Below are 13,442 nucleotides of genomic sequence, written 5' to 3'. Positions count from 1 at the left end.
TCCTTGCGCAGTTAACCAAGTAACGTACTCTCGTATGGTTTCCACAAGATATGGTATAACCAACGTACTCCCTTTCGGTTTTCGCAACCCAAATCAAAATTAAACCTTAAGTTTGTTTGATTTCCAAATATACGTAGTTTATATGATCTTCAAATTTAAACCATCCACACAATTTAAATATGCACTGAAAATAAAGAATAGGGAAAGAGAGAGTGAGAAGGAGATTTTTACGAGGTTCGGCTTATACCCAGCCTATGTCCTCACCTTTGGCAAACCACCAAAGGATTACTAAATTTGTTCCGTTGACGGGTGGAACAAACCTTTACAATACTCCTTGGTTAAGGTTAGAGCCCACCTTCTCCAAATGATATTCCCTCGTCCAGTCACCCCTTACATAGGCCAGAGCCCACCTCTCTAAGCAATGTCCCTTTGCTTAGTCAACGATCCAAACAACCCTTGGAATCGTCAATCTACAAGAAACATATCAAATATTTGTGTACAAATAATTTTCTCCTAAAAGAGTTGATTAGTACAACAATTCAGAACTATATACTTCAAAGTAAATAACAATATGAATATTCAAATTGAAGCTCAAGGAAGTATATCACCAATTTAATTCTTTCAATGAATGAAAGATTTCAGAATTGTAGCACAAACTTGGTGAGTAAAATCAACAAGAACTCAGTAGGCTTCGTGCAAGTTGAGATCAAGAGAGAGCCTTGAAAATTTGAGAGCAATTTGAGAGAGATTTTGAATTTTTGCTGAATTTGAATTGATCGTATGATTCAATAATATTTGAGGCTTATTTATAGACTTTAAAAGGTGAGTAAATTGGTCCCCAAACGTTTTGAAATATCCCCCAAGTTTCCATAAATTTCAAGCCATAAATAACCCCATTTAAAAATTTGACCGTTATGAGAAAAAATCAAAACAGCCGCGTGGTAGTCGCCTGCCCATTCCGCCAGTCGCCTGCCATGAAATTATTTAAAGGAACAGCAGGGGCAGTAACTTGGCAGTTGCCTTCCAGAACTAAGGCAGTCGTCTGTCATGTTCACGCAGGCGCCTTTCCTGTTTTGGCAGTCGCCTGGCATGCACACATGCTGTTGTCAGCTTCAAGTACCCTTCTATTTTTTAGTCATAACTTTTTATGTATAACTCCAAATTTGATGATCTTGGTGTCAAATGAAAGATAAGATAAAATCCTACAACTTTTGTGTTGAACACTTTTTAAAATAAAGAGTTTTTGATAGATGAACATACATCTCAATGCACATGTATAAAAATTAACAGCATTTTGAAAATCCTCTTTTTGATGCTTTTCATTCAAAAAATGATTCTAACCTTTTTGAAATAATTTTTGATCTTATAAAAATAATTTCCAAGTATGGTTAAAGGTATCTAGGTCCAATAAATTAATCTAAGAGTTTTATGTATCCATATTGAAATTATTTGAAGTACTTACATGAAATTTCCTATAAACTCCTTCAAATTTCCAATTCTTGAATTCCTTGAGGTCTTTATGCTTGCTTCATCATTCTTTGAGCTTTCATCAAGTTCTCTTTAATCCTCATGCTCTCATGATCTTCAAGATTTATCTTTAAATCCATTTTTGAATCCATGCTTCAAGCTTCATATTGAATTCATTTTTGGTAGTACAAGCTTTCATCAATTCTTTAACGCTCTATCCTTGAGTCCTGAAAATATATCACTTAAACAAAACATGTTAAGTTCTACTTGTTTGTTAGCCTCAAAATAGGATATTAAGCCTTGTAAGGCCAACACTTCGGCCCGAAACCAGACCGTGGCATACGGTGTCGGCCCGTAGCCAACCCGCGAACACAGTACCATCGGCACATGGCTAGTCCCCGATTCCCATGACATCGTATCGGCGCTAACTGGTGGATCCACACCCTTTGGCCTGATTTGCCAATATAGGCTCAAGCCCTCGAATATAGAGCCGGACACTCTTGCCTACGTGGCAGGCGATAAACACACGCCCTCGGATATAGAATTGGACACTCTCAGTACCTAGAACAATTTGGAACCCCATTCCTACTAGCATTTCAATAGTCACACACACATGCATACTCATATAACCAAACAAACCACACCCATTTGGTAATCTAAATCTTGGTTTTCCAAACAATTACAGTTTAAACAAGTCAAGGCATGACTATCCCAATAATTTTGTATAACTGAACATATACGCGTGGTTTTAAATAAACCAGGGATGCAACCCGTCGCCCCCTTTTTCCCAAAACTGTAATAATGAAAAACCCATAGTTTTTCCTGTTAGATCCCCCCAAATGAGTAGCCAAAACACACACAGGACCGTGAACCACAATTCCAACGAGTCCGATTTCAAAAATAACTGATATAAACACAGTTCCCCTTACCTTTTCCCTGAATAGAAAATCCCAAACTCCAAGGCCCCTAAATAGCGAGCCGAGTTCCAAAATCTACAATCAAAAGTACAAAATATACTCACAAGAAAATTTCCTACAAAACTACCAGATCAGAATTGAAAACCGAGCCTTACCTCGATTTTACGCCAAAACTCAAAAATCTCTGAAATGGGATTTCAATCCGTAGAACTTGTAGAGAATCCTTTCACGATCCTCGTCGTAACTTCAGATTCACGATTCTAGCAACGATCAGCGAAGAAATCTAGAGAGAGGAAGTGTAAGGAGAGTTCTAGAGAGAGAGAGATAGAGAGATATTTGAAGTTTCATAATGGTGAAGTAAAGAGAATCTATTTATAGCCCCTTTGACCCAGGCAAACTCGTCGATGAGATGGTGTCCTTGTCGACGAGGCTCTATAGTCCTCTCATCGACGAGACGAGGAATTCGTCGACGAATCCTGATATCCCCGATTTCCTGAAACTCCTCGGCTTCTCCTTGTTAACGAGTCTCTGAACTTCGTCGACGAGGCTTACATAGACTTTGTTGATGAACTCTGGCTTCATCGAAGAAATCTACCAAATTCCCAATTTGCCCCTCTTTTATTTATTTAAACTCATTTATCACAGTTCGGGTTCTGACATGTACTCTCACTTGTTATTTATTTCCTGAAAATCATTTTTGAGAGTATTGCTTAGGTTCTCTCTTGGTTATTTCTTTGATAAATATTTTTGTGAGAAAATTATTTACAACACAAATATTTTCTTGAACTTAAATTCCTTAATCTCCAAATATTCTTTATTTGCAAAAATATTTATGGGAGAACATAATACTCATTTTTCATAAATATTTTATTTGTGCAAAACCTACTTGAAAAGAAAACCCCAGGTTTTCCTATATTGATATATATTTTTGGGAAAAAATTTCATTAGGGTCATATCTTTGAGTATTTTATCAAACACATCATTTCTCAAAAATTGAAAATATTGTTTTGAGAAAACACTCTTTCTCTACTGAGCATAACTCATATCATTAGAGAGTGCATGTATTGAACTTAAATGTGTACATTTCTACTTGTATTTTTTAGTGTTGACCTCATTGGTTACACCTAGTTTTGATTATGACAAATACTCTTGGTATTGATAATTGTACTGAGAAGTGCATGTAGGTTCACCTTGTGCGCGCTTTAGGATTGAAAGACATATCATGATGGCGTGAGGTGTTCGTGCCTAAGAATGAAGATTGATGTGTTGTATTTTGTATTCATTTGATTATTTCTTCATTCTGGAATGTAATTTACTATGAATTGTGCGCGTGTATGGCTTGTAATAATTTTCATCATGCATGGTAGGTAGGTATGCTCAAAACGACCATAATTGGACTCTAGGTACCTACACAGTCCTTAGGTCTCTAAACAAATGCACAAAAAGTCCCCATTATCATCTTCATATTAGGGGAATTACAATTGGCTAAAATTGGACTGAAAATTGAAAAAGTTGAGAGGGTTTGGGCGACTGAACCTATGTTGTGTAAAATGGCTCGGGCAACCGAACAAGTCAACATGTTGACTTAACTTTGAGCGACATAACCTCTTTTGAACATATCTTCCTCGGGCACCCGAGTGTTTCTGAGAGCACTTTTCAACTACTCGGGCGATCGTCTATTTACGTTCAAATAGAGGCTCGAGCGATCGAACTATCTGGTTCAGTTAACCGAACTTAGCTTGGGGCACCCGAACCTCAGACTTTTGGCTACTGACTTTGTTTAAGCCAACTGGTCCTTAAGTCGGGCACCTGAACCTCTTAAAATTGATTTTTTGACTGTGTCTATTTAGGCACCCGAACCTCAGGCCGAGCACCCGAACCTTGCGGGTTAAAATAATTTTTATTGATTTTTAAATGAGGTAAATTGGGTTAATTTTCTTAATGATGTTTTAAACAATTCTAATTATACCCATTGTGTCCCCAACAATCAAAAAATCCTTCTTGCCTATATATACTAGTTTATTTGTCTTAATTAGAAAGGATTAACAAACTTGATTAGGGTAAAAATTCTCTTGACTCTCAAAACCCTAAAAACCCTATATTAGACAAATATTTCTTGTAAACACTCACATACTCCTCATTCTCTTTCTCTAAGCATTGTGAGTATCTCTATAAGACTATTGTGCTTAAACTTCTCTAGCTTATACTCTCTCTTGATATATTGATTAATTGATTTTACTTGAGAGTATAGCCTAAAGTTCTTCCACCGATTTCATTTGATAAATCTAGTGTGGAAAGACTTTGAGGGTTTTTGGTTCTTGCATTATTGTTGCAAGTTACCTAAACCTAGATTTTGTGCACGAAAATCTTTTCTCAAAAAGGCTAGTCTTTCAAACAACTCTATTGTGCTTTATATATTGAAATATCCTATTGAGTTTGTTTGATTTATCTTGCTTAGCACATTTGAAATCCTGATCTGATTTTGTGACATTCAAATAGTGTTTTTCAAATCTTGCTTGATATACACTCTAGATCTGGACTGAAAATATATATTTGATTGAGTATTTAGCACACATTAGAGCACCGAGCATATTTACATATCATTGGTGCTTACATTATTGACTGAACTATATTGGTACACACATCTGCTTGTGTTGAAGCGCATTTTCGTGTACAAACATTTTTATACACATTGGTTGTATTTCAGGCTCGGGGTTGAAGAGGGAGACTAGCCCTGTGGAATAGTTCCGGATTGGCTTAGACCCGGTTAGGAAAGTTAGGTGCGTCATCCTGTTAAGGTGTGTCGATTGAGGTCAGCCCCTTGAATTTACCTGGTTGTATAGGTGTCGCTCCACCCGTTTAAGAGAACATTATAGTGGTAATCCTTGTGCTGGTGTGGCCAAGGCGGGGACGTGGGCACAGTTGGCCGAACCCTGATAACATATCATGCGTGTTCTTTATATATCCGCAATTTGCATTTACTGCACATGTATGTGTGTTTGATGATTGCATAGACTAACCCTAGGCTAAATTACATTGTTGTTAAAATTAGTAGACTTATGTAATAAATTTTTAAATACCCAATTTCCCTCCCTTTTGGGGTTGCACCATAACTATCATTCAGAAATATTTTTATATGTACAAAATTATTTTTATTATATCGGTTGAGTTCAACTCGGAATTGAATTGGGGAGTCTCAACCCTGTAAGTGAGATCGATTGGGTTCAACCCGATAAATTGAACTGGAGAGTCTTCGCCCCGTAAGAGAGACAAGTTGTGCTTAGCATTGTAATTGAACTGGAGTTTACCTCACCCCGTAAGAAAATGTTATAATGGTTTCTACTCCATCCGTTTAAGTAAGCAGAGTTAGTGTAATCCTTGGGGGGTATGCCCAAGGCAAGGACGTAGGCTAATTTGGCAAAACCTCGATAACAAATATCGTGTGTCGCTCTCTCTTTCTCTCTCTCTCTCTCTAATTTAAATTCCTACAGTTTAATTTCAGCATGTGTATGAACATTTATTTAATGTCACAATTATTTGCATACACACATTTGATTTAAATAAGATATACTGCACACGTGTATGTTTGCTTTCATTATTAAAATTATTTTACATACACGCGTGTATATTGAATGAAATATGAACTGTGGTGAATCGGTGTAAATGTTTAAATTAACTAAAATATTTTAAAATCCAATTCACCTCCCCTCTTGGGATCACACCAAAGCCAACATTTTTGAGACAATCAATATTGAAAAAAAAGACACATCAAAACTCTCTGCAGCATATGCGCATGTGTATATATATAATACATGCACTTGTGAGACATAAAAATAAATAATATTTTTAACATAAAACATAAAAAATAAAATTATGTGTTACAAATTTAAAATAATTTCACAAATCCTATATTTTTGTTATTTACTTTTTCATTATTCATTTGCTTTTTAAATAATCTGAAAATGATATACATCGAGATCATGAAAATACAATTTCAAACACTTTCCTTAATCTATATTCTACAATGAACATAAGTTTAATTTTGTGTGTAAGTCAAATTTTATTATTATTATTTTTTAAAAGTTAGCAATATTAAAGTAATATTTATTTCATAATATTTTATTTAAGAAATATATATATATATATATATATATATATATATATATGAAAACAAGAACTGCAGTGACTAGTGGAACTTTCGTCCACTCTATTTTTATTTTTTTTAGCAATTTATTTTTTTGACGAAACTTGTTTTTCAATCTCGTTGGTCTATAATGAAATTTTTTTCTTTCTAATTTAGCATTCTTTTTTTATTTCTTAAATATATAATTATTAGTTTTGCAATGTGTGTCTTTTTTTTTTTGGCAACTTTTATTTTATTTTTTGTTATTTACTTTTTTCAAGTCTTAAATCTCACTGGATCAACTAACAAGATTTTCTCACTACGTGTCAACACTCAAATTGTCTTGAACCTTTAAATTTCGCTGAATGGTCCACCAAAATTTCCTCAAATCTTACTGAATTACGTAAATATCAAAATGAGAAATATTTTCTCAATCAAACTATTATTTAATATTTGATTAAAAAAAAAAAAAAACTCCCTTAATTAATATATATAATCCGAGTGTGGCCTCAGACTTGACTTAACTGAGAGTTGCCACTTTCTCAAAAGCTTCTGATTTGTGAACCCCCAAGTTTAGGCCTTAGCTATGCCTATACGGGAAGTTATTTGCATAAATAAAAATTAAAGACAAATAGGTGTTAGAACCTAGGCCCTAGCGGGGTGCATTTAAGTCTTCTTCGATTTAAATATTTGTAAATGGTTGATTAGAAACAAATAAAGAAATATACAATTATACAAGCACAATTTGGATGTGGATGTGGATGGAGGATTCTTACTCTTACGCGTCAAGGATATTATTATAAGAAGCTCCAGAGGCATCCCCTGTTCGTTCCTCTGCGCTTCAAACGTCATTGTCGCTTTCTTCAAACGCCTGCAAAACGTGTTCCTTCAGCTCTGTCTCTCTATCTTCCCTGTTCTGGCTTTCCTCCCCAACCACTCACCAGATCAAGTAATTCTATAGAAGAAGAAGAACTCTAAGAAGAAGAAGAAGAAGAAGAAGAACTCTAAGAAGAAGAAGCAAGAAGAAGAAAGGAACAATCATGTGCTGCGAAGGCGATTGCAGGCCTCTGGGCTTTCTGTTGGGCCTTCCGTTCGCCTTCCTCTCTCTCCTCATCTCCATCGTCGGCGTCGTCGTCTGGATCGTCGGGTATACTTTCTCTCTCTGTTTAGATTTTCTCTTTACGAACTCTTTTAGTTGTGCGCCGCTGTTGATTTGATCTGGGTTTTGATTGATTCTGATGGGGGGTTTTGATGTGGGTGTTGCAGATTGTTGTTGACGTGCTTATGCCCGTGTTGCCTGTGCGTGACGGTGATAGTGGAACTAGCTTTGGAGCTCATCAAGGCGCCTATTCATGTCATGGAATGGTTCACCGATCAGATCCCCTGTTAGATTTATACCCTTTATTCCCTAGCGTGTCTTTAAATTTGTAGGGTGCTCTCGTTCTCACTCTGTAAGTTATTCTTCGTGGGGTTTTCTTCCTTGTTTGATTGTTTGATGATCCACCACAGGTTTCCATGAAATTTTCAGCATACCTTATCTGATTGTTTTGTATCTGTAACCAATAAATAAACGAATGATGTTTTTTTAGATTGAGCCTCTCTCTCTGATATTCAAATTCATTTTATTTTATTTTTATGGTCTATTATTTTGTGGAAGAAGAAATGAATGAAAGCAGTCATATTTGGGTATCTCTAATGAGTGTTTAATATTGCTAAATTTGGAAATATTTTTATTTGTTGCAATGAAAATCAACTTATTTAAAGTCAAATCATTACATACAGGGATATGGATTTTTGTTAAAAATAGCTTTAATGAGTATTCTTGGGTGCATTGATGGCCAAATTTACAATATAATCAGGTATATCTGATGCTTTTGAGTTAAGTAACATCACCCATCTCCTCCCAGAAAGTTTTAACCCTAAAGTTAACCCAAGGAATGTATAAGATCAGGTATATTTATGCTCTTTGGCGATTTTGATCATAATTTGTAGGCACAGTAGTTCCTTTTTTTTTTTTGTGTCATGTGTGGTGCTATGCTCTTAGGAATAGTTGCTGTGTGTATTTTGGGAGGCAGGCTGGGTGGGTTTTTGTTTTGTGTGCTGAGTTTTTATTTGATTGTTCTTGCATGTTCTCTTCTCTTGAGATATGTGCAGTGAAGGCGCTCTGTTTTGTGTAGTCTTTGTGCTTTTGGAGGTGCTCTGTTTTGTGTATCTTTGATCAAGTCTGTTCAATATATGGTCCAATCTCAAGTGCTCAAGCAATGCTAATCAAAACTGAAGTCCATTATTCATTACTCTTTGGTTATTGATTTGGTACACTTTGTTATGGAACTGCCACCAAAAAACACTCAAAGCTCACTATTATCTTCCTCATGATCCTCCAATTTCCAGGACCCATCAGCCATTTGAACCATACCCTTATTCTGCTGACACCACCATGAAGCGGGAACCAAATACTCATCCTTTAGGGCATCCAATTTTTTGTTGACAAGTGCAATATCCCGTTTCACTTCTAAATGAAACCCTCCTTCAGCTCCTTGCGTTCCTGCAACTCCATGCAGATAAGCCTCCAAATTATGCCAACTAGAAAGTTCTCCAGAGATTTTCAGGAATGATGACTTTCCAGTGTTGATCACCAGCTCTTCTCCAACATCTGCATATCCTATTAGGGGATAAAGTGGTACGAGGTCAGGAGAATTACACACCCGTAACAGATGAAGGTCTTCCATGGATAGAATAATGTTAGTAAAGTTCAAGTCCCCCACACGAGGGCAAGCAAAGAGAAAGGCTGTTACTGGACAGGGCTTCTGGGTGTCGTTTTCAGGCCTGTTCACCCCATTCGCAACAATGTCAGCTGCATTTAGTATTCCCAGTGCTGCCCCCAAGCTGTGACCACATATGGTTATGCTGATTTCTTCATCCACAAATTCATCTACGAGTCGCTTCACCTCAGTTATAACCTGCCATCTCAAGGCAATCAATATGTATCAACAAAAACACCTCCTTTTAACTCTCTTTTCTCTTAATAAATTATTATTATTATTATTCGGTGGTTGGGGTTGTTGATCCAATGATAACTTGATGAAAGACAGTAATGGTTATTCTTCATTTTAAGGGTTACCCTTATTTATTTTTTTTTTGGGGGGGTGGGTGGCGGGGGTGGTGAAGAATCTACTTACACCTGTTTGAAGAAAGGTTGAAATTGATCACCTGGTATCTAGCACTGGTTTTGCTGTATGGAGAATTTGGATTATCTGAAGTGTAAATGGAAAGCCAGCCTCCATGAACATTAGGGTCACCGGTTTCTCCTAGTATATCTGAAGCTGATACCAGAGAGAAATCAAAATCGTCAATCCATTCCATGGTCCGGATTGTCCCTCTCCAAGCGACCAATATATCCCTCCTGCCTAATGCAGCCTTACCCTCATCAGTGGCCGCAGCTACGTACCCTATCCAATTTGACTCCTCACACACAGTATTCGGAGAAATCGACTTCAAAATGAATGCTTCTGGAACTGGGATTTGTGATGTTGCATATAAATACTTGGTCGGGTTGTACTTGAATGGATTAGCCTTATCTATCCCCACCCTGGAGAACAGGTCTTTCCTTGCATATATGCTGCTTCCTGCAAACTTGGATGCCTTCTCAGCGTCAAAAGTGTCGTAAGCTGCCTGAGCCATTTCACCATAGTGAATTATGTACCTTCGGAGATCAATGTCCAGAGGATCCAACAGGTTTTTCCAGTTATTGTCTCCACTTAGCAGCCTCCATCGTTCTGCTATGCTTCCAGTACCCATCATTGCTTGAAGCAATGAATCCTTCAAGTCTTGGAGTGTTGATATATCCTAACAATTTTAGTCAAGTTGTGTCGATTGTCCTTCTTGATGATTCATCATAACAAAAGCATGTGCAGAAGGCTAGTAAGGCATATTCTTAGCTTGGTTAAGGTTGTTGCTTGAGATAGACAACACTCTTATTGTGTGAATAGCTGTTAATTACGTAATATGCATGGCCATATGCAGATTGCGCTTGATCTACCTGGCATTGGCACTTGACCGAAAAAAAAAAAAAAACACCTATGCTTCTCTGGCCAAAAAGAATCTAAATTGTTGCTGGTACTCAAAAAGCATAGGAGGTTTGTTACAATTCCTCTAATATTTCCTGCATCCTACAATCTGCCATGTCCGCAAAATCAAATTTGAAAATTGAACAGCATCAATAAACTCGTAAATTGATCAACACAATCTACCGGCAATTTGTGATTTCCGTCGTCATGTTCTGAACCTCTTGGCATGGTTTCTTCAACCTCTGTTTCTCGCTGTACAGTTGAATAAAAAAAAAAAAAAAAACAGTAGCCATCTGTAAATTAGATCTTTTCAACAAAAAGCTGAATTATGAACTCTTTTAATACAAATGCAGAAATAATTAAGACTATGAAGTTGCTCTGTAGATAATTTTAAAACTATTACAAGAGTTTTTTTGGTTGGTTAATTGAGGGGCCTAAGTTTCATAAAGAGTAGCTCATCCTAAACCCGCTTCTCACTCCTTTTGAAGAATAGAACCAAAACCTTTAATATATAGAGCCATGAATAACTGTTAGGAGCGAAAAAAAGAAAGAAAGTGTGGACTTCTTTTGAGCCTCTGGATCATCTACACCTTAGTCGTTCCAGCCAATGATAAGAACCTGGGGCATGAATTGCTGCCTCTGACTTGGATGACATTGTTTTATAGGAATCCACTTACATCCTAAGAATTGTTTGGACCATCTTCTCTTGGTTAGATGCCATCGTGATAAGTACCTTATCATGCTTTCACCTCAGATAATAGGAGTCCATTTCTCCATTGCATTTTTTTTTTTTTAGAAGGAAAAATGTACCCAAAAAAAAATTCGGTGTCATTTCGTCATCATTTTTGGCAACTAATTCATTAGAGGTCTTTTAGCTATCCTAGATGCACTAAAATTATAAGCAACAATTATACTCATTAAAATAAGGAGTGTCTCAAATCATGCAAAGAAACAAAACAGGGAGCATGCTTTAGGCTCAAACTAAAAGAACCAATATGCGAAAAATTTATCTGAAGATAGAGTTTTTGACTTTGATGCCTTGGCCTATATGAAAGAGCTAAATTTAGCAAGCCATGGAGATGAAGATAAATTTGACAACTAAAATTATTTATGCTATGTTTGAGGACATGAATTTCGAATCTTAGATTTGGATTTGAATGAGTTTGGACAAATTTGAATACAATTTTGAATTACATTTTATCTAAAGCTAATATAAATCTAAATTTAAGGTCTCTCCAAACATAGTGCTAATGAAAAGAGAGCATACTAGGGATTGTTTTGCTAATGCATTTGAGTCGTAAAAGGCCAAGATGTCTACTTACCCTAGTTCAAATAGGTAACCAAAACCAATCTAGTTCATTCTTCGATGAAGGAGGAGATCAAAACAAACTAAGCCACATGCACAAGAACATGGTGTAGATGTGTGGACACTAATGCACATTCCTGAGTCTTGTTCTTGCAATACAGTTCATGTTTTGACGACAAAGTTCGTGCATTTTTTAAACTAAGCTTACAAACAATGAAGGAGATTATCATTGAATTCATGCTCATAGTGATCATGCAAGAGAAGTGGAATTAGATTGGGAGAGGTGTGCTTATGGTACCTTAGTTAACCTTGCAATTCTTCTAGTAACTTCCCTCCAATGTTGGGAGTTTCTCATCAATCTTCTATCTGAGCTTTTAGTTTGGAGCACGCTTAAAAGAGCTTCTCTCTCTATTTTTGCATCTCTCTAATGAGGCCCCTAGGCTTTTATGTATGGGTCAAGGAAGGAAAAATGGCGTGAACAAGATAAATGCTTGACAAATGAGCAGAGAACACAAAACCATAGCTGCCACCTTGGTGAGCCTCGTTTGTCATTTGTCGTGTCATCAACATTGGGGATGCATTGCCAACTTGACATGGATAAAAGCTATGGGTTTGAATTTCTTTTTCCAGCTTTTTAAAATTGTTAAAAGGGATCATCTAAAGTTAAAACAAATTATTCTTCTCCAAACAAATAACAAACTTTAGTTATACCAACTATTATGAATATTGGTGAAGCATAACTTAAACTCATTGGCTAATTTTTTGGCTTCAACCCCTTTCTCGATCTCTTCCTTCTTCTTGGCTGTGTATTCCACAGCACGCTACGGCAACATCTTTGGCAGCAACTAGTTGTTTCCCTGCAAGATCCACCGCACTGTGGCTTACATCTACCACCAAATCCTTGGCTGCGGCTACCTTTTCAACCACATACCCCGCAACTCCTTGAGTAGTGTCTGCCGCCGCTTTCGTTGCCTCCACCGCCTTCTCTGTTGTGTAGTGTGCAACACCCCAACCAGTTACAGCTGCTTTGTCCTCCATGTCAACAGCCACATCACCTGTAAAGAAAGGAGAACTTGATTGTGCAAGTTCAAGCACATTACGAAAAAATCATGTATGTAATATGAATTAGAGATCATAAACCTTTATGTTTAAGTGGACAAAGATAAGGGGACAGAGAAAAAATCATGTATGTAATCCTGCTGGTTTAATTGAGTGCCCAGTAAGAGCCTTGAATACCATCTATAAAAATAATTAGCTAGAAATGCAAAAAAACCTTTTCACATACTTACAAGTGACATTAAAGGTCATGCACCCACATTGTATTCATCATTATACCAATTTTTTAGTCACACTTCCATTTAATGGAATCTGTATTTCTAACATATGTGTGAATAGAGTTTTTGATGTGCATAGAAATATTTTTGTGTTTTGTGACCCATAAGTGAATGCAAGATTTATTTCCTTGCACATGCAAATATATCACAAAAATTTCCACAAAATGGAAATTAAAAGATGAAATTTGGAGGAATGTGGGGAGGGGGGGGGGGGTGCAATTATAATTT

General features: G+C 36.6%; 2 protein-coding genes across 2 annotated transcripts; one reads left to right on the top strand and one right to left on the bottom strand.

Moving 5' to 3' along the window:
- Positions 1-7,155: 7,155 nt before the first annotated feature.
- LOC131149897 (signaling peptide TAXIMIN 1) lies at positions 7,156-8,095 on the top strand. The gene is made up of 2 exons (XM_058100690.1): positions 7,156-7,654; positions 7,774-8,095. Exons 1-2 carry the CDS (start codon positions 7,548-7,550, stop codon positions 7,895-7,897), a joined length of 231 nt encoding a protein of 76 aa, XP_057956673.1. The 5' UTR covers positions 7,156-7,547; the 3' UTR covers positions 7,898-8,095.
- A 677-nt stretch (positions 8,096-8,772) lies between these two features.
- On the bottom strand, positions 8,773-10,312 carry LOC131149895 (phospholipase A1-II 1). Its single transcript, XM_058100686.1, has 2 exons — positions 9,718-10,312; positions 8,773-9,467 (listed from the first exon to the last, which is right to left on the bottom strand). Exons 1-2 carry the CDS (start codon positions 10,306-10,308, stop codon positions 8,856-8,858), a joined length of 1,203 nt encoding a protein of 400 aa, XP_057956669.1. The 5' UTR covers positions 10,309-10,312; the 3' UTR covers positions 8,773-8,855.
- Positions 10,313-13,442: the final 3,130 nt, after the last annotated feature.

The sequence above is a fragment of the Malania oleifera genome, chromosome 2 (genome assembly GCF_029873635.1).
Source record: "Malania oleifera isolate guangnan ecotype guangnan chromosome 2, ASM2987363v1, whole genome shotgun sequence".
NCBI classification, from domain to species: Eukaryota; Viridiplantae; Streptophyta; class Magnoliopsida; order Santalales; family Ximeniaceae; genus Malania; species Malania oleifera.
This window is presented reverse-complemented; position numbering and strand designations above follow the sequence as displayed.

Excerpts from the sequence above, each read along its gene's own strand:
- LOC131149897 (XM_058100690.1), top strand. The coding sequence starts at position 7,548 with ATGTGCTGCGAAGGCGATTGCAGGCCTCTGGGCTTTCTGTTGGGCCTT. Across the intron at positions 7,655-7,773 it reads GTCGTCGTCTGGATCGTCGG|ATTGTTGTTGACGTGCTTAT; the intron begins GTATACTTTCTC and ends TGGGTGTTGCAG.
- LOC131149895 (XM_058100686.1), bottom strand. The coding sequence starts at position 10,308 with ATGATGGGTACTGGAAGCATAGCAGAACGATGGAGGCTGCTAAGTGGA. Across the intron at positions 9,468-9,717 it reads AAACCAGTGCTAGATACCAG|GTTATAACTGAGGTGAAGCG; the intron begins GTGATCAATTTC and ends TTGAGATGGCAG.